General features: G+C 46.0%; 1 protein-coding gene across 2 annotated transcripts in view; it reads left to right on the top strand.

Annotated features, from left to right (window-relative positions):
* Positions 1 to 4,307: 4,307 nt before the first annotated feature.
* The window catches only part of SYN1 (synapsin I), a 51,648-nt gene continuing 30,204 nt past the window's right edge, over positions 4,308 to 25,751 (top strand). For both annotated transcript variants that reach the window (XM_040468915.1, XM_040468914.1), the window contains exons 1-5: positions 4,308 to 4,684; positions 15,349 to 15,406; positions 15,509 to 15,600; positions 17,747 to 17,903; positions 18,049 to 18,138. In XM_040468915.1, coding sequence (XP_040324849.1) covers positions 4,308 to 4,684; positions 15,349 to 15,406; positions 15,509 to 15,600; positions 17,747 to 17,903; positions 18,049 to 18,138 — 774 coding nt within the window. The remainder of the gene's footprint in view (positions 4,685 to 15,348; positions 15,407 to 15,508; positions 15,601 to 17,746; positions 17,904 to 18,048; positions 18,139 to 25,751) is intronic.

Here is a 25,751-nt window from a genome sequence, read left to right as displayed (position 1 = left end):
TCTGCAGCGCCCTTGGCCAGTACAGCACGTTCCTCTGCAGAGCTCCGCGTTACGGGTTTCCTGGTTGGCTACTCGCCCTGGTAGGCACTTTCTGATTGGCCGACGTGCCCAGGTTTCCACCCGCCAGAGCCTCTCGGCTGGCGGTTCCGCGTTAATTCGGCATCGAACCGCGGCAAAGGCGGCAGAGGCATGCCTGTGGTTGGCACCCCGCCGCTCGAACACCTGCACCCACCCACTCCCAACAGCCCTGCTCCAATGCCACAATTAGCAGAGACGAAATAGCTCCGCGAGACCGCAAGTGGGGGGATGGCCGGGGGTGGACCGAGGAAGTGCCTGTGAGGTGCTCTGAGCTGGGGCAAGAGCAAACGGAAGCTAGAGTCAGCATCTGCCAGAAGGAGCCCCCGGGACAAACCCAGACACAGATTCCTTTGGTATTTGTACATTCATTCAACACTTGATAGCGTCTACTGTACACTAGAACTAAGTCTGGGCATCTGGGGTGGAGGAGGGCTGGTAGAAGGAGAGGACATCTGAGCGAGGGAACAAAGTCAGAATATGTGATCCTTTCGTTTGAACATTTATTCAACACTTATCAACGCCTACTGTATACTAACAATAGCGCTGGACATCATGGAGAATAGAGAAGAGGAGTCAGAACGGCACGTGTCTCCACAATGAAGGGAACAAACCCAGACACTAATACTGTTAGCATTTGCTCATTCGATTTTGCACCAATTCGCATTTACTGAATTCTGAGCCCCTTGTGATGAGACAAATGCTAAGAATCATCATAACTGTGGAATTAGCTAATACCTAGTGTGCCTGGTTAGTGTTTTAAGACTGCATAGCATCATGAATTCATTTAATCCACAACAAACCTAAGAGGGTCGATATTATCATCATTCCCATTTACAAAGGAGTAAACTGAAAGAGAGTAGGCTGAACATTTGAAGCCCCATGTGTGCTGTGAGTGGAGGGACCCCTCTGTGAAAGGGTTCAGATGAAAGATTCATGACACCTGGAGTCTGTCAGGGTGCTACTTTCTCTGGGTCGATTTCCCTCTGTAAAATAGGTCAGTTGATGGGTGGAAGTAAAGACAAAGTTGATGAATTTTTGGTCATCTTGGGAAGACTGAGCTGAAGTGAGTGATTCTGGTCGCTACCACAGGGTATGAGAGGTCTTGTGTTTACAAGAAAGTGGAAGTTTGTGCATTATGAGACATATCTTTGTGTATGTGTGATATGCAGACCTATGGGTCTGGGCAAGAATTAAGGATGTATTGAGTGTATGCAGAATGCATTTAAAGTTACAGCCACGTGTGCGCCATAACAATCTGAATTATAGATGTGTGTGTGTGTGTGTGTGTGTGTGTGCACATGCACGCATGTACATGTGCGTTAATGTGCCATGGATATGTGCGAGTGTGCATTATAAACACGGGTACGATACTGATTACGAACATATGTCAGGTGTGTGTGTCTCAGGGTCGTTGCTCACCAATGCACAACAAAGAAAATCATTCCTGGAACCCCTTCGGTTCATTCATTCCTGCTGGAGAAGATGGAGACGGTGCAGTGGAGCCTTACCTCTGCCTCAGGGAGTTGAGACACTCTTGAGGGGAATCCTCATTCTTCTGTAAAACAATCTAGAAAACATGTATTTCTGGGGATCGAGCCACCTAGAGAAAGGGAATGATGCTGGGGGCCGTGAATAGTAGAAACCTAGGAATGGGGGCCCCGGGAAGAGGCGGTCTGGAGACAGATTCCTAAGTTCCCCAACTTCTGGCCCTGAGAGGAGCCAGAAAGATCTGTAGACCCGCACCTGCTCCTGTCCCCCGGAGAGGCCACCACGGGTCCCGCACACAGTCTGTTTACTTCAGTTATTGAGCAAAAAACTGGGAAACACATACCTCTACATGTTGGGAAATTACCTGACTAATGGGGAGTTCCCCATCTGGGGGACACTGGGAGATGGAATGCAGAGAGAGCATCCAGGAAAGACAGGGAAGGAATAGCCAAAGGAAAGACCCAGGAGTGAGACTGAGGCTGCCTGGCACGGAGGAGGGAGTAGAAAAAGAAGAATTTGACCTGAAGACTGTGGGAGGCTGGGGGAAGAAGAGATGGAATCTGAGTCCTGGACGAGGGGACTTCCTGGAGACCTTGGCCAAAGATATCCTTGAGAGAGAGAGGTAAAGGACATTCCTGGCAGAAGCCACAGCACATGCGAAAATATAGAGGTCGTCTCCCACCCACACACACCCCCCCTTACAGGTGGGTCAGTTGATCATTTTGACAGATGAGGAAACCAAGTCTCAGAGGGGTTAAGTCACTTTCCCAAGGGTATGGTGGAGGTCTAGTTTGAACTTCAAGCACTCTGACTCTGGGCTCCACCCCATCACTACCTTGTTTAAACAGGCCAAGGATCTAATGAATAAAGAATGAACAAATGAAGAACGGGTGGATGATTCAACTGAAAATCCTGCAGGCAGAAGAGACTCCAAATCTGCCTATTTCTTACCATATCTTCTTCCACCTCACTTGGTCCACCCCCATCACTCCCTGCGGCCCACAAGAACCTGCTCAGTCTGGTCCCTGCTAAGCAGTCTGACGCCATCTCCTGCCACAAACTCCCTTGCTCACTTTGTTCCAGCCACACTGGCACCTCTTTCTAGCACATTCTATTTAAGAAATGCATGGATCACAAAGTCAACATGGCCCTTTGGGAATGAACTGGAGTCTTGGATTCCTTCATCTGTAAAGTAGCAATGTTTCCCACCCCACAGGATTGTTGTGAGGGTTGGATGAGACAATACCTTAATTAAGCATTCGGTGCTGTCAACAAATGATTGCTTTTAAATGGATTTGTGCTTTCACTGTAGTCAGGATCCTACAGGAGCTGTCAGGATGGCTTCCACAGCCCACCTCTGCCTGGACTATACAGGTCATTTGCTCGTGTGGCAAACATTATGTGGCACCTACTGTGTGCATACCCTAGGAAAAGTCTGTGGAAAGTTCTCTGGTCCAGGGAGACAACGATGGGCACCGATGATACCAGGTGGTTATGGTGGTTTTTGGCTTGTCCAGGGCAGAGGGATGGGGACATATAGACTGAGTGTGTGTGTGTGTGTGTGTGTGTGTGTGTGTGTGTGTGTAGGGCCACGGGGTGGGGAGCTAGAGCTTCAGGTGATGTGTCTGTGTGGCAGATCTAGGTTTATCACGATCATCTATGGGTATGTAATTTGGTTGTGCATGTTCGTGTGCGTTTCTCTGGGTCTCTGTGTGTCAGTGTGGTGACTGTGTGTGTATAGGCTGATATGCGTGCATGTATGCATGCATGCACATGTGTGTTACCCTGGGCTTGTGTATGCCTACAGACCTAGATCGGTGGGTTATCTGTACGTGCCTCCGTGTGTTTCTTTACTTCTGTGTGTGTCCATATGTTTCCCCACGTTTGTGTCATTCTTGTGTGCCTCCAGGCCCCTGCAAGGATATGTACCCCACCCAAGTGTCCAAGTCTGCCTATCTGATGCTGTCGATGCCGCCCCCGCATCCTCTGTCTGCCTAGCTGAGCCTGTATGGATATGGGAAGTTAATCTCCCCCCCACCTGCAAGGTACTGCGTGTGGCCCCCACCCGTCGCGGTGAGGTTATTTCTCTACTTTTGAGTCTTTGCGTGTTCTTCCATTCCCACCTCACCCCCCCCCCCCCCAACATGACTTCTGTAGTGAACATCAACACTGGAAATTGAGTATCTGCCGAGAATCCTGCGTGTGGCTGAGACTGGGTGCGAAGACCAGAATGAGGCGGGGTGGGGGGTCTTGCCAGGCCACTCACCCCCAATCCTCCTAACAAGTACCTACCCCGCCCCCACTCCCCAAATTGCGCATCCCGGTTCGGACGAGGGGGAGGGGAAACAGGTTGCGGCGTGGCGCGTGCGCACTGCCGCCTTCAGCACCACGGACAGCTCCTTCGCCCCCGCCTGCCGGCGCGCGCCACCGCCGCCCCAGCACTGAAGGCGCGCTGACGTCACTCGCCGCTCCTTCGCAAACTCCCCTTCCTGGTCGCCTTGGTCGCGTCCGCGCCGCCGCTGGCCCAGCTGGACAGCACCATGCGGGGCGCGAGATAGGGGGGTACGGGCGCGACCATCCGCGCTGCGGCGGCGGCGACTCGGCGCTGCCTCAGTCTGCAGCGGGCAACCGAAGAGTCGCGTCGTGCCTGAGAGCGCAGCTGTGCTCCTGGGCCCCGCGCGGTCCGCCCCCGCGGCTCCTGACCAGACTGCTCCTAGGACCCCCTGCCCCGCGCCGCAGCCATGAACTACCTGCGGCGCCGCCTGTCGGACAGCAACTTCATGGCCAATCTGCCAAATGGGTACATGACAGACCTGCAGCGCCCGCAGCCACCCCCGCCGCCGCCTGCTGCCCCCAGCCCCGGAGCCACACCCGGTTCCGCGACTGCCACTGCCGAGAGAGCCTCCGTGTCTGCCCCTGTGGCCTCTCCGGCTGCCCCTAGCCCTGGGTCTTCGGGGGGTGGTGGCTTCTTCTCGTCGCTGTCCAACGCGGTCAAGCAGACCACGGCGGCCGCGGCTGCCACCTTCAGCGAGCAGGTGGGCGGCGGCTCTGGGGGCGCAGGTCGTGGGGGCGCTGCCGCCAGGGTGCTGCTGGTCATCGACGAGCCCCACACCGACTGGTAAGCCACTGCTGCGGACGTCTTCCCGCGGGCCTGGGTCCCCAGATCGTTCCACGATGAGCACTTAATCAAGCGCCGCTTGTGTGCCAGACATCTGGCCCCCTTGCCCAAACCTTCTTCCTTTAAATTATTATGCTGGGCGCTTCCTGTGTGCCCCATCCTTGCCCCCCACCCAGGCCTTCTCGCTCCATACAGGGAGCAGTTATCGGGCGCCTGCTGTGTACCTCCTTCCCAAAAGCCTTGGCTTGAATATATCCTGTGAGCATTCGAGAGCCAAATGTTCCCTGTTCCCCCAACCCTCACCCCAAAGGCCTTGTCCTTTAATGGACCCTGTGAGCATTTATCAAGTACCTGCAGTGTGCCTTATCGGGAGCGCTTCCCCAAAGCCTTTGGCTTCCATGAATTTTGTGAACGTACATTGAGAGCTTGCTATGTGTCTTGTCCCCCTCAAACCTTGCCTGAAGGACTTCTCTCTAATAGGTCTTGTGAACATGTATCCAGAGTGTGGTATGTGCCCCACCCCAGCCCTCTCCCCAAAGACCTTTTAAGCTATTCAGTGAACATCGATTGCCTGCTGCGTATCCCATCCCATGGTCTCACGAAAAGTGTTGCCTTTAATGGGTCCTGTGAGCCTTTATTGAATGCCTTCTGTGTGTCCCAACTCCAAGCCTCCTCTCCAAGGGCTTATTTCTCCCAAGGATCTAGGACGCATTTATTAAGTGCCTGATGTATGCCCTATCTCCAAACCCCTTTCTCGAACGTATTTTGCTCAAATGAGTCCCCTAAGCATTTTTAACCTTCTGTGTGTGACTCATCTTCAGACTCTCCCCTAAATCCTTTTCCTACGATGGATCTAGAAGGCATTGATTGAGTGCCTCGTTTAGCCTCCATTCTCAGGCTACTTCAAAGACCTTTCCTTTGGTGAACCCATCTAGCATTTATCACCTGCCTGCTGTGTGAGCCTACTCTAAAGCTTTTTTCCTCCAGTATATTCAGCAAGCATTTATTGAGTGCCTACTGTTTACCCCATCCCCAAACCCTTTCCCCAGTGGCTTCAGTCTGCATGTGTTGAACACCTTCTGCATGGCCCAACCTTCTCCATAAAGGCTTACCTCCCATTAATACAGTGATCAGGTATCTAGCACTTGTTGTATGCATCATTTCAATCCTCTTTCCAGAGACCTTTTCTTTTTAATCACTCCTTGGAGCATTTGTGGAGCACCACTGTGTGCCTGATTCTGTGCCCTCTCCCCAAAAGCCTTTTATATCACGGATAGAGAATCAACATTACATGGACCAATCTTCTGCATCCCCATTCCCTTCCACAAAAGACTTTTCCTCCAGTGAATCCAATGATTGTATGCCCATCCCAACCCCCGCCCCCCTCAAAAACCTTTTCTTTTAATGGATCCAGTGAGCATTTATTTATCCCCTGCCAGGTGCTCGATTCTAATCACCTTCCCCCAGGTGCCTTTTCCTCCAATGGCTCCTGTGAGCATTTATAGAGTGCCATCTGTGTGCTCTACGTTCACACCTCCTTCCCAGAATCTTTTTCTTTTAGTGGATCTGATGAGCATATGTGCAGTTACTGTTTTGTGGAGGGAGTAGATACCCCTTCCTTACCCCTAGTAGAACCTGTGCCAGTCATAAAGCCTCTAGCTAGGGTTCTTTCTTTTGATAAATCTAGAGCCCAGTTTATAAGGATTACTCTTTTCCCACTCCCCTTGGGGTCCCTAGGATTCCCTCTCCCAATCTCAAGTCCATACCCCCAAAAGGTCTTTCTTCTATTTAAGCCAGTAAACACTTATTGAGTTCCTACTGTATAAGGGCCATTCTCAACATCCCCTTTCCAAGTCTGGAAGTTGCTGCCCCGTCTCAAGAGCTCTCTCTCCAGGGGTCTACTTCAATATAAATTTATTGAGTTACCAGCTTTTTACTAGTTAGATCACCCCTCCACCCCAGGAGCCTTTACCCAGCAGCCTTTCTCTCTATTCAGAGCCATTTATTCATTCTACAGATATTTATTGCATACTTTCCATGTGTCAGAATGTGGGAGGCATTCATTTAGCATTACTATATACCAGGAAGAACTCTCCTTCAGTGCCATTTCCTTCTAACCCCAACCACCAGCTGTATTCTTTTTGCCTTTTCGTCCATTCAACCCCACAATTGTTTAATGAGCACTTACTGTATACTAAGAACCCTATATTCAGTGCCTCTTTCCCTCCCCCCCTTGTAGCCCCAATTCACCCTTCAACAATCTCCATCCTGCCTTTGACACTAGGCAATCCTGAAAGCTCATAATATGCACCTACTGTATTCTGGCTAGGTCCCTTCCCCCACTTAGTAGCCATCTTCCCACCTGCTCTTCCCCAACCAATGAATCCGAAAAGCATTTATTAATCTCTTACTGTATTCTTTTCAAACAACCACATCCTCTTTGCTCCATCAATCCATAAAGCAGTTCTTAAACACATGCTCTAATTCCTTCGCCAACACCCACTCACACAGGAGCCATCTTCCTGGCTAACTTTGCTCCACTGAAGTCAACAAACCTTAATGGGGCCCCTGCTGTATATTGGTAACCACCGTCCTTTAGACTTCCCTTCTCCACTCCTATACTCCAAGGAGGTTCTTTGCCATGTTTTCCTTCATCCAATTGAACATTTACCAATTGTCTCCGAGATACTGACAAGACCCTCCCCCTTTCCATAATCACAACTCCAACAAGCATTCATTGAGCACCTGCTGAATTCAGTGAAAGGTTCTTCCCTTCTCCTTCTGGGTCTCAGAACACCCCCAGCAGCTGCGCTAGTCTTTTCTTCCAGTCAATCTAGCAAATGTTTATTTAGTGTCTTCTATAGATGGGATGGGATGGACAAAGATCCCGTGTACATCAGGCTCCGCGTGGCAAACAGAGACCTCTGCATCACCAACCTGCAGGCATAGCGAGTACCATCCGCACTCCAGCCTGGAATAAAGGAGGAGTTGTGCACAGTCTGTAATGGATTGTACACTTAGATAGAGTCTGACAACTTTCCCACCAAACCTCACCCCTCTCGTTCTCTCCTGGGTCTCAAATCCTCTGTGGCTTAAAGTTGTGAACTCTGAGTTGAGACTCATCTCCTCTTTTTAGAGATAATTTGGTTCAGTGTTTTTTCAAACCGTGGCTCACCTGTTGGCTTGTGACCAGCATTTCATTTTCTTCATGAATCAGTGTAAACGAAAATAGAACATAACAAGAATATGTTACACATTGTAAGTGCAATTATTATTATTTAGTGTAACTGTTACTCCAAGAAATATAATCAGTAATGTATACCATATATTATATGTGACATATACTATATAATACATTTGCTATATAATAGGTTTCTAGTATATAATACATATATATGTGCATGTTTTTCTTCATGAAATGGAATAGAATAGAGTAGGAAATATCAGACTCCATTGCACACAGTAAAGGTAATTTACTAAAGCTTTCTTCAATTATATATGTATATTTATATACTTTCTAGGTACATATACACATAGTATGTGATATGAAATATGTTATATATTATATAAGCCATACTATATTTGCTGTATAACATATTACAGATGTCATATAATATAAATTACATATATAGGGCAGGTAATTATGTATCTATGTATATAGTGGGTTATATAAACTATATCTCTTACTGTGGCTTCTTTTCTTAGACTTCCCTGGAAGCAGGCCCTGAGACTCTGAGGTTTGTGTGCAGTCTTCTTGGGGAGAGCTCTTGGGAACAACACCTGTTGCGGGGGAGGAGTGAGGGAACAGGATTTAGCAGAAGGAAAGGTTGAGCGATGATGCAGCCACAACAGAAGCCTCAGCCAATCCTCTTGGGGAGCTCTGCAGCTAGAATGACCCTTCAGAGTTACCCCAATTGGGGCGGGGTATCCAGGCTTTTGTATTCTTACATCAGTCAACCATTAGCCACAGGCTGCCCCCTGGAAGGAGGCAGAATCATGGGGAAGGCGAATCCCTCCTGCAGAGGCCAACTCCCAGTGAGGGACAGCACTGGGGGCCATCAGTAGCACATATTCCCAGAAGCCCGGAGAGAGATGGGTAGGCCTGAAGGTGCAGGCGGGAGGCGTGAGGTTCTGGGCGGAGCACAGAGTCTACTCCTTGCACTGCTCAGATTCACTTGCTTCTTAGAGTAAGTTTACCCTGTCTGGGAACAGCATTGCAACCTGGGAACAGGACTGTAATTGGTCTTGTTTCCTGGGGGAAGCTTGAAAGAACACGGTTAGTGGGATGAATGACAGCCCCCACTGCTGCACGTGATAAAAGTGGCATAAATAAATGATATGCTTTGGTCTCCTTCTTTTGCGACACATCCTAGGTTCCCCTCACCCCAAGCTAGCACCTCTCTTGGTCTCAGCGGCTTACCCGATGAGTGATTCATCCCTTCATCCTCGAGGGATCCCTGAGCCCTTGGTCCCCATGCCCTTCCAAGGCTGTGGCTGCTGTACTTGTTCATTTGCCACCAAAGTCGTACAAGGAGTACCAACAGATGCCTAAGTGGATCACCTGGGTGCCATGCATATTCCTCCCTGCCCCCACTGTGCAGTAGCAGCCCTACCTCCTCCTGATGTTCAAGGTCATGTACCCCTGCGAAGACAGTGATACATTCCTCTTCATATCCGTTTGGCATGTGAAACCTGAAGTGTCCAGGTGGCATCCATAGCTTAGAATGTAATAGAGTTCTTGCCGTGTCCCCTGGTAGCATGTTACCCCTTGGAGAACCAGGACCTCTAACCTTGCAGAGCCTTGAGGGAACAGGAAGCACACATTCCAAAAGTGGATCACTGGGACTGATGGTAAGCTGGGCCTCTCCTACTTTCACCTCTGAGTTCCCGGACCCGCGTATTCTACCCATTGGGAACACAGCACAAACGATGGGTTGTCGATTTCGGGTGTTTTAGAGGATGGTGCCCCATTCTTTCGTGGTATCATTTCCAAGCTAGGATCTTAGCGGTGGCCGCAACAAGTTGTTTCAGGCCAGCACCTTCCGGGTGGTGTGGTATATAACGTCATTAGTTGATTCCACGGTCATGGGCCCATTTGGCACCTCCTTTGCTGTAAAGTGTGCCCTTCGGTTTGATGCAGTGTTACGAGAGATCTCGTACTGGTGAATCAAACGTTGTGTAAGTCCTTGGACAGGGATACTGGCTATGGTCCTGCCGTCAGGAAAGGCAAACCCGCATATAGAATATTCCAGTACAAATGAATCATTAGTCTTTCCGGGGTGGAAGGCGCCCGATGTAGTCAGCTGGCCTCAATGTGGCCAGTTGGTCTTCTTAAGGGAAGGCACCATGTCAGGAACTCAGTGGTGGTCTCTGTTGCTGGAAGATTGGACCCTCGGCAATAGCGTGGTAGGCCCCACTTATAGCCTCTATCTCTGCTAATGTTGCTACTTCATTCATGTGCCCATCTGCTAGCACTGCGGTGGCTGATTTGAGAGGCTGGCTGACATCATCTGGCTGACTCATTCTGTCTACCTGGTGGTTCAGTGCCACTTCCATTGTGGATGCCGTCTGGTGGGTGTTAACACACAATGCAAAGATCTTCACTCCTCACTTTTTGCCCCCTCCCATGTCCACCCCCATGTGTCCACCCACGTTTCTGTGTCCCAGACTTCTTTGTCCTGATCTTTTTTTTTTTTTAAGTTTTTATTTAAATTACTTTCAGGTCTACAACGTAGTGATTCAATACTTCCATACATCACCCAGTGCTCATCACCTATTTCACCCATCCCCCCACCCACCTCCCTTCTGATAACCATCAGTTTGTTCTCTATAATTAAGAGTCTGTTTCTTGGTTTGCCTCTCTCCCTCTCTCTCTCTCCCCCCACCCCTTTCTTCCCTCTGCTCGTTTGTTTTGTTCCCTAAACTCCACAGTCTGAGTGAAATCACATATTTGTCTTTCTCTGACGGACTTATTTCACTTGGCTTGATACTCCTTGTCCTGATCTTCTAATATTTTTCCTTCAAGGCCTCTGATCAGCCAAGCCATCCTCCAGTGCCCATCAGCGAATATATATTCTAATCCTGGCCCACCTCTCTTTCCCTGTTAAGTAGACAACCGGGCGCACAGCCCAAAGCTCTGCCCACTGGGAGCTCTGCCACTGTCTTTCAGGACCACTCTTGAGTGGGGCTGTAGTACAGCCGCTGTCCGTTTTGGGCTTCCTTCCTTCATCAGCTGGTCGTAAGGGGTTCCCTCGGGAGCTGAGGGAGGCGCTAGATTACCTGCTCAGTCCTGCCTGAGCTTGATCCCAGCTGCTGGGTCCACCTGACTTAATTACTTGGTGGGCCTGGCAAGACCCAGCCCTTAATGAGCACCTGGGTGCATAATCACCTGGTACCCCATAGTCAAGCATTCTGTCTCTACCAGGGCCCAGTACCGCACCCGGAATCGTTTCTCAAAAGTCACGTAATTCTGTGCTGCAGATGGCATGGCCTTGCTCCAGAACCCCAGGGGCCTCCCACTCAAACTTCCCAGAAGCTCCACACTGCATCTCTTCCCACCACCGACACCTCCAGTATGGTAGGATCTGCCAGATCATGTGGCCTAAGTGGAAGGACTGCTGGCACCTCAGCCTGGACCTGCCACACAGCCCTTTCGGCTCCGGCCCCCATTCAGGGGAGGCAACCTTATGCTGCATCTGAAAAATGAATCAGAGCAGTATTTACAGGTGTGGGATGTGCTGCCTCTAGAACCTGAAGAGACCTACTAAGTGTTGTGCTTTTTTTCCTTATGGTGGGAGGTGCAAGATGCAATGTTCGCCCCATCATTTGGAGGGGCTGTCCTGGCAGGCCTTGGACCACTGTGTCCCCAAAAGTTTTACTAAGGTGGCAGGCCCCTGGGTCTTTGTAGGGTTTATCCCCCACCCTCTGGAGTGCCTGTGTCTTGGCAAGACAGGGTGCTAGTCATGCCTTGCTCATCTTGCCAAATCAATATGATGTAATTGATAGCGTAGTCCAGTGTGATATTCTGTGGGATGTCCAGACGGTCCAGTCCCTCTGGACTATATGACGATACGGGATGAGAAAGGTAGCAGAGCCCTATGGCGAGGCCATAAACAAATATTGCTGTCAGTCCCATGTGAATGCGGAATGTTTCTGATCCTCTTTTCTGACCAGAATCGAAAAGAGTGCATTCATTAAGTCAGTGGCCACCTGCCGCACTAGGACTAGTTTGCACCATCACCCTTAGGATAGATATAATATTATCTTTGGTTTGCTGATTTGATCAGAGGAGGGGTGTGTAGTTTCAGAGGCACCCATTTGGACTTCCCCACCACAATAACTCTTACCCCACAAACCAAGGAACCCATGAAGGGGTTCTGACAACTACAGACATGTCCATTTTATTTTATTTTTTAAAATGTTTGTTTATTTATTTTGGGAGAGAGAGAGAGAGAGAGTGAGAAAGGGGGGGGGACAGGCAAAGAGAGGGAGAGAGACAGAGAATCCCAAGCAGGCTCCACACTGCCAGTGCGGAGCCCGATGCGGGGCTCGATTTCACAAACAGTGTCATGACCTGAGCCAATATCAAAAGAAGTGGATGCTTAACCACCTGAGCCACCCAGGAGCTCCCAGGACTGTCCATTTTAATTATGCATTTGTGAAGCGAAGAAGTGACCACTGGGTGGACCTGTGGACCCAGCGGACCCACTGTGAGCAGGACCTGAGACAGGTCCTCATTTATTACCTTAACACTACCGTGCTTCTCAGCATGGGTTGTGCCACTCTCACTAGCATATGCCTTATTGATTTTTTAAGTTGGGTATATCCTCTGGGCCCTCCGATAGAACATAGTCAGTGGATGAGTTTTCTAGACTTACATAGTATATCTTCTCTAACATGTCTGCTTCTTTGAATCCTTTGATCCTTTCCTCCACAATCCTCCATGGAAGATTTGGCATTTCTGCGTCACTTGGTGTGGACCATTGTTCTCTCCAGGCTTCCACAAGTCATCCAACAGTGTATCAGCAGCATCTCCTAGAGTCCTTGCCGGTCCTTTTAAGGACACGGTGGTCCTTTTAAGTTGTCCAACTTCATGTTCCACCTCTTTGGTCCACTGTCCTTAGGACCCAGTGTCATGCACTTTTACAGCTCCTGCCAACATATATTGGCCAGATTTTTCAGCGTCTAAGTATTATTTCTTTCCTTCCTTTGCAAGCTTAGAACTTCTCCATTCGGATGTGCTAGGACTTGACTCTGCTTATTGATCTGGTTGCTAAGAGGGGAAGGGGGTAGATTCTGAAAAGGGCAAGCTTTCTTTTCTAAGGGACCTGCTTCATTGAGGTCTCTGTATTATCTTCAAGTAGAAGGAAGGTTTATATTCTAACAAGGAGGAATGGGCTACTTCTGCAGGCCCAGTGGGTTCAGGTGAATCAATAAGTTCAAGACGTTACATGCATCTTCCCGGATAGCCCCACCTCAAGTTTCAGGGCTTCACCCTTGTCCCATTAGGACCCTGAACATGGTATAGGAGATGTCCTGGGCCTGAGAATTCAACCTTCTCTGAAGTTCTGCTACACTTATGATTATGTCTGAAGCCTGGTCTTCCCCTCTGTCTGCCCTCTAGTTGCAGAAGATTAGGGTCCCTTTAAATGTAGCCAAGGGGATCCTCGGGCTTTCACATTGTGCTTTGAATCAGTGATTATTCACCCTGAGCACGTCAGATCTTTCTTCAGCCGATCAATGGTGTTTAGCAAATCGTCACCCAAGCCTGGTTACCATCTCCCTCGTACCTCTCAAGTACCAGGGATATTTCGCCAACTGGTAACATCCCCCTCCACCAGTGCCTCATTACAGTTCACCACCAGTAAAAGTCACTGCTACCCCCAAAGCCCAGGGGCCCACACTCATGAGAATAAACCCCACGCTGCATCTTTTCCCATTACTGACACCTCTGGCATCATGGGATCTGCCCGATCATATGGTTCAAGTGGCATCCTGCTTGCACCACAGCCCAGACCTGCTGCAGAGTCCTTTCTGTAGTTTCACATCTCTGGCCCACAGTCTTAGGTTGGGTTCTCTGGAAAGAGATTTCGAGGCAGGTATTTATATGCAGGAGGCTTACTGGGGAGTGCCTTTGGAAGCAACACCTGTGAGGAGGCAGGGTTGGGCAGAAGGAGAAGCTGGTCCACAATACAGCTGCATCAGAGGCCTCAGCTGATCCTAGGGGGACCTCTGGGGCTGGGATGGTCCTTCAGAGCCAGCCTCTGTTGAGGCAAAGAGGCCAGCCTTTGTACTCACTCATAAACCAGATATAAGACATGGGCTGCCTGAAGTAGGTGTAACCTTGGCCAAGGCCAAGTTCCCTATGACAGAAGCCAGTTCTCAGCGGGACATAGCCATAAGCTGTTAGCAGCTGACATCCAGGGTGCATTGGCCCTGAAGAGGAGATCTGAGCAGAGTGCCACAGTATTCACTATGCTTATGGTCAAAACAAAGTTTGAAAGACAGTGGTATAGTCTACACTCATCATTATTTTATAAACGAAAAATGTGCAGGTCTCAGAGAAATTCTCTTCCAACACTTGTGAGGGGACAGTGTCAGTAATGGAGTGTGTGTGTGTGCGTGTGTGTGCGAGAGAGAGAGACAGAGGGAGAGAGAGGTTGGGAGGGAGGGAGAGGGGGAGGAGAAAACGGCTGTGCTTGGGGTCTTTGGGGTATGTCTGTGAAGTCACTAGGGCCTGCTTGTGCTGTGCGTGTGTCAGAGACCCTGAATGTGTGCACATAGGTAACCCTGAGAGTGGTTCCTTTCCTCATCCGTCTTGTATGACTGGAGATGAGCTTCCATGGGCAGAGAAGCCTGTCAAGCAGGAATCCTGGGCCTGGGCGAGGACGCCACTGGAAATCAGGCGCAGCTGAGGTTGGGCCCAGGGACAGTGACGTGGCAGTTCATGATCCCTCTACTGCTGCTCCTACCCCTCTTCCCTCCTATGGCTTCCCCTTGTCCTCAGCTGCATCCCTCCCCACCCCCATCATTGCTGGCTCTGGCTTCTCAGAACCACCGCCAGCCTGCACCCTCAATCTGCTCCTCCTTTTTTGTATAGCTGCCCCCCACCGTTGCGTCCCTCATAGCACACAGCCACACGTGGCAAATGTGCCCCTCCGCAGGAAAGGGCCAGAGAGCAGAGAGACGCTTCAGACCACACGAGCAGACACAGGCGCTGAGACATAGCCTGGCACACTTCATGTATTATGCATTCTCTAAGGGTTTTTTTTTTTTTTTTTTTTTTTTGCCATTTACGAACCTCCGTGCAAGTTCCAAGTGTGTTACAGCTTACAAAGCACTCCTCGTTTTGCAAAACTTTTCTCAAAAACACTTACGGTAGCAATGTGATGAGCAGACCATACTCTGAGGAGGGCCTGCCTGCCACTTGCAATTTAAGGACTTATTTTTACAGTTCGCCTCGTCCTTTGACACTGACATACCTCCGTGAGGATTACCACACACTTTATCGTTCATAAAGCGCTGTTGAGCTTTTCAAAGTGTTTCAACAATCGCGAAGCACGTTATGGTTTCTCTAGTAGCACTGGAGGGGTAAAAGGGTCAAAGGACTGGCCTGGGTTTTGTCTTCCTGAGACTGACGGATGTGCTCTGCTTTTCCTCTCCAGGGCAAAATACTTCAAAGGGAAAAAGATCCATGGAGAAATTGACATTAAAGTAGAACAGGTTAGTTGGGGCGGATGGAGCTGGGGGTCAGCTGTAGATTGAAAATTGGATGGTCATTTTCATGTGACGTGGCTGAATCACCATTTTTTTTCTCTTTCCTAGGCTGAATTCTCTGATCTCAACCTCGTGGCTCACGCCAATGGTGGATTCTCTGTGGACATGGAAGTTCTTCGGAATGGGGTGAAGGTCGTGCGGTAAGTATAGAATGGTTAATTTGGAGTTATGGGAGAAGAATAAGAACTCCCATAGAGCTGAGGGAGAAGCCCCCACCTCCCCACCCATTTTTCTGTGAGCAAGAACTTAGCTATATTACAGTAGCCAAGATACGGAAACAACTTAAGTGCCCATTAGTGAATGAATGGGTAAAGAAGATGTGGTCTGCATATACTATGAAATATTACTTACCCATGAGAAAGAAGGAAATCTTGCCATTTTCAACAACATGAATGGACCTCGGGGGCATTATGCTAAGTGAGATTAATCAGACAGAGAAAGACAAATACTGTATGATTACCTGTTGTCTGTGGAATCTAAAAAAAGCCCAACTCATAAAAACAGGGAGTAAAGTAGTGGTTACCAGAGGCTGAGTGGGGGTAGAATAGGAGAGCTTTTTAAGGCTGGAAACTTGCAACTGGTAGATAATTAAGCCCTGGCGATATGATGCACAGTACAGTGAATAAAGATAACAATACTGTATCAAAATTATCAAACTTACTAAGAAACTAGATCTTAATTATTCCCGCCACAAAAAGGAAATGATAATTGTGTGACATGATGGAAGTGCTAAATAGCCCTACAATGGCAATCATATGACAATATATAAGCGTGTCGGGGCACCTGGGTGGCTCAGTTGGTTGAACGTCCAACTCCAGCTCAGGTCATGATCTCACAGCTGGTGGGTTCGAGCCCCGCATCAGGCTCTGTGCTGACAGCTTGGAGCATGGAGCCTGCTTCGGACTCTGTGTCTCCCCCCTCTCTCTTTCTGCCCTTCCCTGCTTGTGTTCTGTCTCTGTCTCTCAAAAATAAACATAAATATATAAATAAAGATATATGTGTGTGTATATATATATATATATATATACACACACACACAGTGTGTGTGTGTGTGTGTGTGTGTGTGTGTGTGTGTGTGTGAAACCTGTTTTATGCCTTAAACTTATACAATGTTATATGTCAATTAAAAAAATTAGGTACAGAATGTGGGAAGATAAGTTCTCTTCTGCAGAGCCAAGGATCCTAGCAGACCACAAGCCAAACGTTTTAGTTATTAAATCAGCAAATATTTCTCTTTCTTTCTTGAGGTTTATTTAGTTTTGAGAGAGGGAGAGAGAGCATGCGAGTTGGGGACAGAGCGGATCAGAAGAAGGTTCTGTGCCGATAGCAGAGAGCCCGAGGTGGGGCTCAAGCCCACAAACTGTGAGATCATGACGTGAGCTGAAGTCGGACACTTAACCAACTGAGCCACCCGGGCGCCCCTAAATCAGAAAATATTCCTTGAGCATGTACAGATCCCAAAAAAAAGCCCCCCCCCCCCGAAACCCTCTGCCCTCAGGAAGCTTATATTCGACTGTGGGATACGTACAATAAACAAATAAGAAAACGTAAAGGTGGGGAGCACCTGGATGGCTCAGTCGGTTGAGCTTCCAACTCCAGCTCAGCTCACAATCTTGCAGTTCACAAGCTCTAGGCCCGCATCTATGCTGACGGCTTTGGATCCTCTGTCCCCCTCTCTCTGCCCCTTCTCTGCTTGCGCGCGCATGCTCTCTCTTAAAAATAAACAAACATGAAAATAAAAGAAAATGTAAAGGTGCTAAGAAAAAATATATAGCAGCAAAGGGATATAGGGATTGTTGGATGACAGAGGGGGTCTGCAATTTGGATAAGGCAGACCAATATTGTGAGAGACATTTGAGGAAAGACCCGAAGGAGGTGAAGGAGAGCTATGTGGGCGTATCTAGCGGGGAAATGTTTCAGGCAGAGGGAACAGCCAGTGTAGGGGCCCTGAGGCTGGAATTTATTCTGGGCAGCATCCTTTGAGGACAGCTAATAGTCTGAGAGATTGTGACCAGGGAGCTGTCAGAGCTGAGTGGGTAGGCTGCTAGGTGACCTTGGCAAGGAGAGGAGCAGGTAGGAAAGGCTTAACAGGGGGTCGCCAGATGGGGAAAGGGCAGAAAGGGTGCCTGCGCCAGAGAAAACGGCTTGTGCATGTGTGCTGGGGTGAGAAGGCACTTTTCCTTGCCATTTCTAGGAGCTGTGGAGATTTAGAAAGTTGGTTTTTGTTCTGAGGGTGATGGGGAGCTTTTGGGGGTACCCTGGACACTTCTACCCCTGCCACCCCAGGTCTCTGAAGCCGGACTTTGTGCTGATCCGCCAGCACGCCTTCAGCATGGCTCGGAACGGAGACTACCGCAGTTTGGTCATTGGGCTGCAGTACGCTGGAATCCCCAGCGTTAACTCTTTGCATTCTGTCTACAACTTCTGTGACAAGCCCTGGGTGGTAAGTGACAGATAGGGTGCTACTGGCAGAGGGACTGCCTCATGCATGCGTGCACGCAGGAGCTCAAAACCACCATGCGCTGGGGGGGCGGGGGGGGCTGAGAAAGTTGGGAAGCTCTGAGCCATCTCTCCTGACTCTCTCATAGTTCGCCCAGATGGTTCGACTGCACAAGAAACTGGGGACAGAGGAATTCCCTCTAATCGATCAGACCTTCTACCCCAACCACAAGGAGATGGTGAGTCTGGGGGAGTAGGATGGGCAGGAGGGAGAAGCGTCATGTTACCAATGGCAGCCAGTGCGGCCAGTGTGTGCATGTGGAGAGTGAAGTTGCTTCGCAACAGGGTTTATTAATACCACGAATTTACTTGTGTGCTTACAAGGGCTATTTACATCATTGATCCTGTTACTTATAGTATCTCTTACCGCCAGTATTAAACATTGACTTCTAATGTAAATGGACAGATCTACTGCAATGAACCAGATTATACTACATATAGAAAGCAAGTCATTGTTACTAATATTGTCAAATGTGCTTCCTGATAGAAATGTGACCAATGTTCCAGATTAGGAGCGGCAATCAAATTATCAGTGGCAATGTTACAAATTAAACTGTTTACAAAGACCCGGGTGCCTGGTTGGCGCAGCCGGTTAAGTGTCCCACTTGGGCTCAGGTCCTGATCTCACGGTTTGCGGTTCGTGAGTTCGAGCCCCGCGTCGGGCCCTGTGCTGACAGCTCGGAGCCTGGAGCCTGCTTCGGATTCTGTGTCTCCCTCATTCTCTGTCCCTCCCCTGCTCACATGCAGTCTCTCTCTCTCAAAAATAAATAAACATTTAAAAAAATACTACTTAACTTGTTTACAAATAGCAATTGAATTGTTGGTTACTATTATCATAAAATATAATCATTAATATTACAACTCACTACAAATTATTGTTATTGATGTAAATTCTGAGTACCAATGTTACGAATCAAATTATGGTTCCTAATGGAAATTGAATAACCATTACTAGTGTCATCAGAGATTATAACTATTATTATAAATTATTGTCATATTAGAAGTTATGCTCTAATATAAATTATAAGTCTCTGTTTTGAATTATATTATACTTCATAGAAATTACATTATCATTAATAATATCAAATATTATAACTAATATTACAGTTTATTACCAGTGTTACAAATTAAGATTTTCATGTGAGAAATTAAACCATTAGTGTGTTGTAAAATATTATTATAAATTATTGCCAATATTACACATTAAGGTTACTAATATAAATTACAAGTAACTATCTGATAGTTTCTAATAGAAATCATCATTAATATGGTTAACACTCCAGTTTATAGTAGGAATATTTACTGATATTAAAGTAACAATTACTAATATAAATTGTGAGTGCCACAGTTATGGATCAGATTTTCATCACACATAGAAATTGAATCACCATTACTGATGCCATCAAATTTTACAACGAATTTTGCAAACTTTTAGCAGCATTATAAATTATGTTTGCTTATGCAAATAATTATCGCCACTTTTGTGAATTAAATTTACAGTTAAATATCAATATTGACCCAACATTGGTTAAATAACCAACTTGGCTAAATAAACATTGGATTTACTATTTAAAATTCTTATTGGTATTACAAATTATGGTTACTGATATAAGTTAACAGTGTTATGAATTAAGTTTACTTACAGATGAAAATCAAATCATTAGTTGTCAGGAAACCCAATTCGTTTGTCATTATTATTATTCCACATTCTTTGAGAGACAGGATAGCTGACTGTGGGTGAGAGCATGGAGTCTAGCCAGAATTTCTATATTGGAATCCTAGATCTACAACTTACTAGCTTCCTAACATAGGAAATATTACTTAATGCTCTGTGCCTCAGTTTACCCATCTGCAAAATGTGGGTAATAATAGTTCCTGCCTCACAGAGTTGGCGTGAGAATTAAAATAGTTAGAACAGTGCATCTGGGGGCACTTGGGTGGCTCAGTCGGTTAAGCACTCGACTTCGGCTCAAGTCATGATCTTGTGGTCCAGGAGTTCAAACCCCACTGCCTGCTGAAGCCTGCTTCGGATTCGGTGTCTCCCTCTCTCTCTGCCCTTCCCCTGCTCACACTCTGTCCCTCTCCCTCTCTCTCTCAAAAATAAATAAACATTAAAAAAATTTTTTTAAAAAGAACAGTGCATCTGGTGTATATTAACTGCTACCTAAGTGTTGACAAAGTTCCCTCCTATTCTTAGTTTGTTGAGTGTTTTTATCATGAAAGGATGTTGAACTTTCTCAAATGTCTTTTCTCCATTTATTGATATGATCATGTAGGTTTTTTTTCCCCTTTATTCTATGAATATGGTGTATTACATGACTAGAGTTCCGTGCAAGTTGAGCCACATTTGCATACCTGGACCAAATCTCACTTGGTCTGGTGTATAATCCTTTTTAGGATTCAGTTTGTTAGTATGTTATTGAGAATTATGATATCTGTAATCATAAAGGATATTGATCCGTAGTTTTCTTATGACATCTTTGTCTGGTTTGGGCATCAGGGTAATAGTAGCCTCACAGAATGAGATGGACAGTGTTCCCTTTTCTTCTATTTCGGGGAAGAGCTGTGAAAGATTGGTGTTAATTCTTTTTAAATATTTGTAGAATGCACCGGTGAAGACATCTAGTCCTGGGCATTTCTTTGTAAGCAGTTTCTTTATTACTCATTCAATCTCTTCATTTCTTATAGCATTATTCAGATTTTTCAGTTCCTCTTTAGTTTTGGTAGTTTGTGCCTTTCTAGGAATTTGTCCTCTTCATCTAGATTTTCTAATTTGTTGGCATATAATTATTCATAGTACTCTCTTCAAATTATTTTCATTTCTGTAAGGTTAGGAGTTATGTCCCTCTTTCATTCCTTATTTTTTTAAGTTTATTTAGTTATTTTGAGGAGTGGGGAGGGGCAGAGAGAGAGAGAAGGAGAGAGAGAATCCCAAGCAGGCTCCACCCTGTCAGCACAGAGCATGATGTGGGGCTCAATCCCACGAACCATGAGATCATGCCCTGAGCCGACATCCAGAGTTGGATACTTAACCAGCTGAGCTACCCGGGAGGTGCCCCTCATTCCTTATTTAATAGTTTTCTCTCTTGTCCTTCTTAATCTAAAGGTTTGTCAGTTTTGTTGATCTTTTCAAAGAATCAGATTTTGGTTTCTGTATGGTTTTTCTATTCTCTATTTCAATTTATTTCCACTGTAATCTTTATTACTTATTTTTTATTGAAGTATAATTAACATAATGTTATATTAGTTTCAGGTGTACAATATAATGATTCAACAATTCTATACCCTTCTCAGTACTCATCAAGATAAGTGTACTCTTAATCCCCTTTATCCATTTTACCCATTCCCCCACCCACCTCCCCTCTGGCAACTTACCAGTTTGTTCTCTATATTTAAGAGTCTAAGGGAGTTTTTTAGGAGCACCTGGGTGGCTCAGTCGGTCGAACACCCAACTCTTGGTTTTGGCTCAGGTCATGCTCTCACTGCTGGTGAGTTCAAGCCCCACATGGGGCTCCACGCTGGCAGCGCAGAGCCTGCTTGGGATTCTCTCTCTCACCCTCTCTCTCTGGCCCTCCCCTGCTTTCTCTCTCAAAATAAATAAACTTAAAAAAAATCAAAAAGAGCCTAGGTCTTTTTGTCTCTTTTATTCTTTGTGTTGTTTTTTAAATCCCACATATGAGTGAAATCATATGCTATTTGTCTTTGTCTGACTTATTTCACTTGGCATGATACTCTCTAGCTCCATCCATGTTGTTGCCAATGGCAAGATTTCATTATTTTCTATAGCCAAGTAGTATTCCATTGTGTATATATCCCACATCTTTATCCATTCATCAGTCGATGGGCACTTGGGTTGCTTCTATATCTTGGTAGAGTAAATAATGGTACAATAAACATAGGGATGCGTATATCTTTTTGAATTAGCGTTTTCATTTTCTTTGGGTAAATACCCAGTAATGGAATTACTGGATCACATGATAATTCTGCTTTTAATTTTTCGAAGAGCCTCCATACTGTTTTCAACAGTGGCTGCATCAATTTGCATTCCCACCAACAGTGCTTGAGGGTTTCTTTCTCTCCGTATCCTTGCCAACAATTGTTATTTCTTGTGTTTTTGATTTTAGCCATCTGACAGGTGTAGGGTGATACCTCATTCTGGTTTTAATTTGCATTTCCCTGATGATTAGTAATGTTGAGCATCTTTTCATGTGTCTGTTGGCCATCTGGATGTCTTCTTTGGAAAAATGTCTATTCAGGTCCGCTGCCGACTCTTAATTGGATTATTTGTGGGCTTTTGGTGTTGAGTTGTATAAGTCCTTTACATATTTTGGACATAAACCCCTTATCAGATTAACCCCTACTCACTTGCAAATATCTTCTCCCATTCAGTAGGTTGCTTATTTGTTTAATTGGTGGTTCCTTTTGCTATGCAAAAGCTTTTCATTTTGGTGTAGTCCCAATAGTTTAATTTTGCTTTTGTTTCTCTTGCCCAAGGAGACATATCCAGAAAACTTTTTCTATGGCTGATGTCAAAGGAATTATTGCCAATGTTTGCTTCTAGGAATTTTATGGTTTCAGGTCTCACATTTAGGTCTTTAATCCATTCTGGGTTTATTTTTGTACATGGTCTAAAAAAGTGGTCCAGTTTCATTCTTTTGCATATAGCTGTCCAGTTTGGCCGGCACCATTTGTTGAAGAAATTGTCTTTTCCCTGTTGTATATTCTTGCCTCCTTTCTCACAGATTAATTCATCATGTAAGCATGGGTTTATTTCTGGCCTCTGTTCTGTTCCATTAACCTGTGTGTCTATTTTTGTGCCAGGACCATACTGTTTTCATTACGACAGCTTTGTAGTGTATCTTTAAATCTGAGATTGTGATATTTCCAGTTTTGTTCTTCTTTTTCAAAGCCGCTTTGGCTATTTGGGGTCTTTTGTAGTTCCATACAAATTTGGGATTATTTGTTCTAATTCTGTGGAGAATGCTGTTGGTATTTTGATAGGGATTACATTAAATCTGTAGATTGCTTTGGGTAGTATGGACATTTTCACAATATCGGTTCTCCCAACCTATGAGCACAGAATATCTTTCCATTTGCTTGTGTCATTTTCAATTTCTTTCATCAGTGTTTTATAGTTTTCAGAGTGTAGGTCTTTCACTTCCTTGGGTAAGTTTATTCCTGGGTATTTTATTATTTTTGATGCAATTATAAATTGGATTATTAATTTCTCTTAATTTCTTTTTTTAATGTTTATTTTTGAGAGAGAGAGGGAGAGAAGAGAAAAGAGAGCATATGGGGAGGGGCAGAGAGAGAGGGAGACAGAGGATCCGATGTGGACTCCGCACTGACAGTGCTCTGATAGCAGTGAGCCCTGACGCGTGGTTCAAATCACAAACTGGAGATCATGACCTGAGCCGAAGTCAGACGCTTAACCACCTGAGCCACCCGGGCACCTCTCTCAATTTCTTAATTTCTCTTTCTGCTACTTCATTGTTAGTGTGTAGAAATGCAACAAATTTCTATGTATTAATTTTGTATCCTGTGACTTTACTGGATTCAGCTATCAGTTCTAGTACTTTTACTGGTGGAGTCTTGAAGGTTTTTTTTTTCTATATAGTATCATGTCATCTGCAAACAGTGAAATTTTTACTTCTTCCTCACCAATTTGGATACCTTTTTTTTTTTTTTTTTTTGTCTGATTACTGTGGCTAGCACTTCCAGTACTATGTTAAATAAAAGTGGTGAGAGTGGACATTCTTGTCTTGTTCCTGATCTTAGAGGAAAAGCTCTCAGTTTTTCCCCATTGAGTATGATGTGAGGTGTAGGTTTATCATAGATGGCCTTCATTATGTTGAGGCATGTTCCCTCTAAACCTACTTTGCTGAGACTTGTTATCACGAATGGATGTGGTACTCGGTCAAATGCTCTTCATCCATTGAGATGATCGTATGGTTTTTATCCTTTCTCTTGTTGATGTGATGTATCACATTGATTTGTGAATATTCAATTACCCTTGCGTCCCTGGAATAAATCCCACTTGATTGTGGTAAATGAGTTTTTTAATGTATTGCTAGATTCGGTTGGCTAATATTTTGTTGAGAATTTTTGCAACTATGTTCATCAGAGATACTGGCCTATAGTTCTGTAGTTTATTGTGTCTTTGCCTGGTTTTGGTATCAGGGTAATGCTGGCCTCATAGAATGAATTTGGAATCTTTCCCTCCTCTTCTATTTTTTAGAATAGCTTGACAAGAATAAGTATTAATCTTTATTACTTGTTTCCTTCTTCTTGCTCTGGGCTTAATTTATCTAATTTCTGAAGATAGAAGAATGGGTTATTGATTTGCTCTCTCTCTTCTTTTTAAATACACACATTTAGAACTATGAAATTCCCTTGGGAGGCCTGGGTGGCTCGGTTGGTTAAGTGTCTGACTCTTGATTTGGGCTCAGGTCATGATCTCATGTTTCAGGGGTTTGAGCCCCATGATGGGCTCTGCGCTGACAGAGTGGAGGCTGCTTGGCATTTTCTCTCCCTCTCTCTGTACCCCTCCCCTGCTCTCTCTCGCTCTCTCTCTCTCTCTCAAAATAAATAAATAAATAAACAAACAAACATTTAAAAAGCTATGACATTCCCTATAAGCATCACTTTGGCTGCATACCTTAACTTTTGATACATTGTGTTTTTTTCATTCATCTCAAAGTCTCTTCTAATTCCCCCAGTGATTTCTTCCTTGACCCATTGGTTATTTAGGAACATGTTTACTTTCCACCTGTTTGTGGAATTCCCCAATATTTTTTTTTCTGTTAGTAGTTTCTGATTTCATTCAGCTGTGGTCAGAGAACATACTTTGTACGATTCAGTACTTTTACATTTATTGAGACTTGTTTTCTGGTTTTGTGCACTTGAGAAGAACGTGTATTCTGCTGTTGTAGGGTGGAGTGTCCTTCAGATGTCCATTAGGTCTAGTTGGACCTTCTCTTTCTTTGTTGATTCTCTGTCTAGTTGTTTTCTCCATCATTTAAAGTGAAGCATTGAAAGGGCACCTGGGTGGCTCAGTTGGTTAAACGTCCTCCTTCAGCTCAGGTCCTGATCTCATGGTTCATGAGTTCAAGCCCTGCATCAGGCTCTGTGCTGACAGCTCAGAGCCTGGAGCCTGCTTCGGATTCTGTCTGTCTGTCTGTCTCTCTCTCTCTCTCTCTCCCTCTCCCCTTTCCCACTCACACTCTTGCTAAAAATTAAACATTAAAAAATTTTTTAATAAAAAATATTTTAAAAGTTTCTTCTTTATAGGTTTAGTCTCGGGGTGCCTGGGTGGCTCAGTCGGTTAAGCATCCGACTTCGGCTCAGGTCATGATCTCACAGTCGGTGGGTTCGAGCCCTGGGTCAGGCTCTGTGCTGACAGCTCAGAGCCTGGAGCCTGCTTCTCCCTTCTGTGTCTCCCTCTCTCTCTGCCCCTCCCCCACTCACGCTCTGTCTCTCTCAAAAATATATAAACATTAAAAAAAATTTTTTTAAATAAGTTTAGTCTCTCACTCTTCCATTGTGCTAACATAAATTACATCTTTACACATCATGTGTCCACAAATACAGACTTACAATTATTGCTTGCCGCAGTTGTCTTTTAAATTAGATGGATGTTGGGGCGCCTGGGTGACTTGGTCGGTTAAGCGTCCGACTTCGGCTCAGGTCACGATCTCGCGGTCCGTGGGTTCGAGCCCCGCGTCGGGCTCTGTGCTGACAGCTCAGAGCCTGGAGCCTGTTTCAGATTCTGTGTCTCCCTCTCTCTGTGACC

The sequence above is a fragment of the Herpailurus yagouaroundi genome, unplaced genomic scaffold (genome assembly GCF_014898765.1).
Source record: "Herpailurus yagouaroundi ecotype Mexico unplaced genomic scaffold, PumYag 67793, whole genome shotgun sequence".
NCBI lineage: Eukaryota > Metazoa > Chordata > Mammalia > Carnivora > Felidae > Herpailurus > Herpailurus yagouaroundi.
Note: the sequence above shows the minus strand (reverse complement) of the source record. Positions and strands in the feature narration are given on the sequence as shown.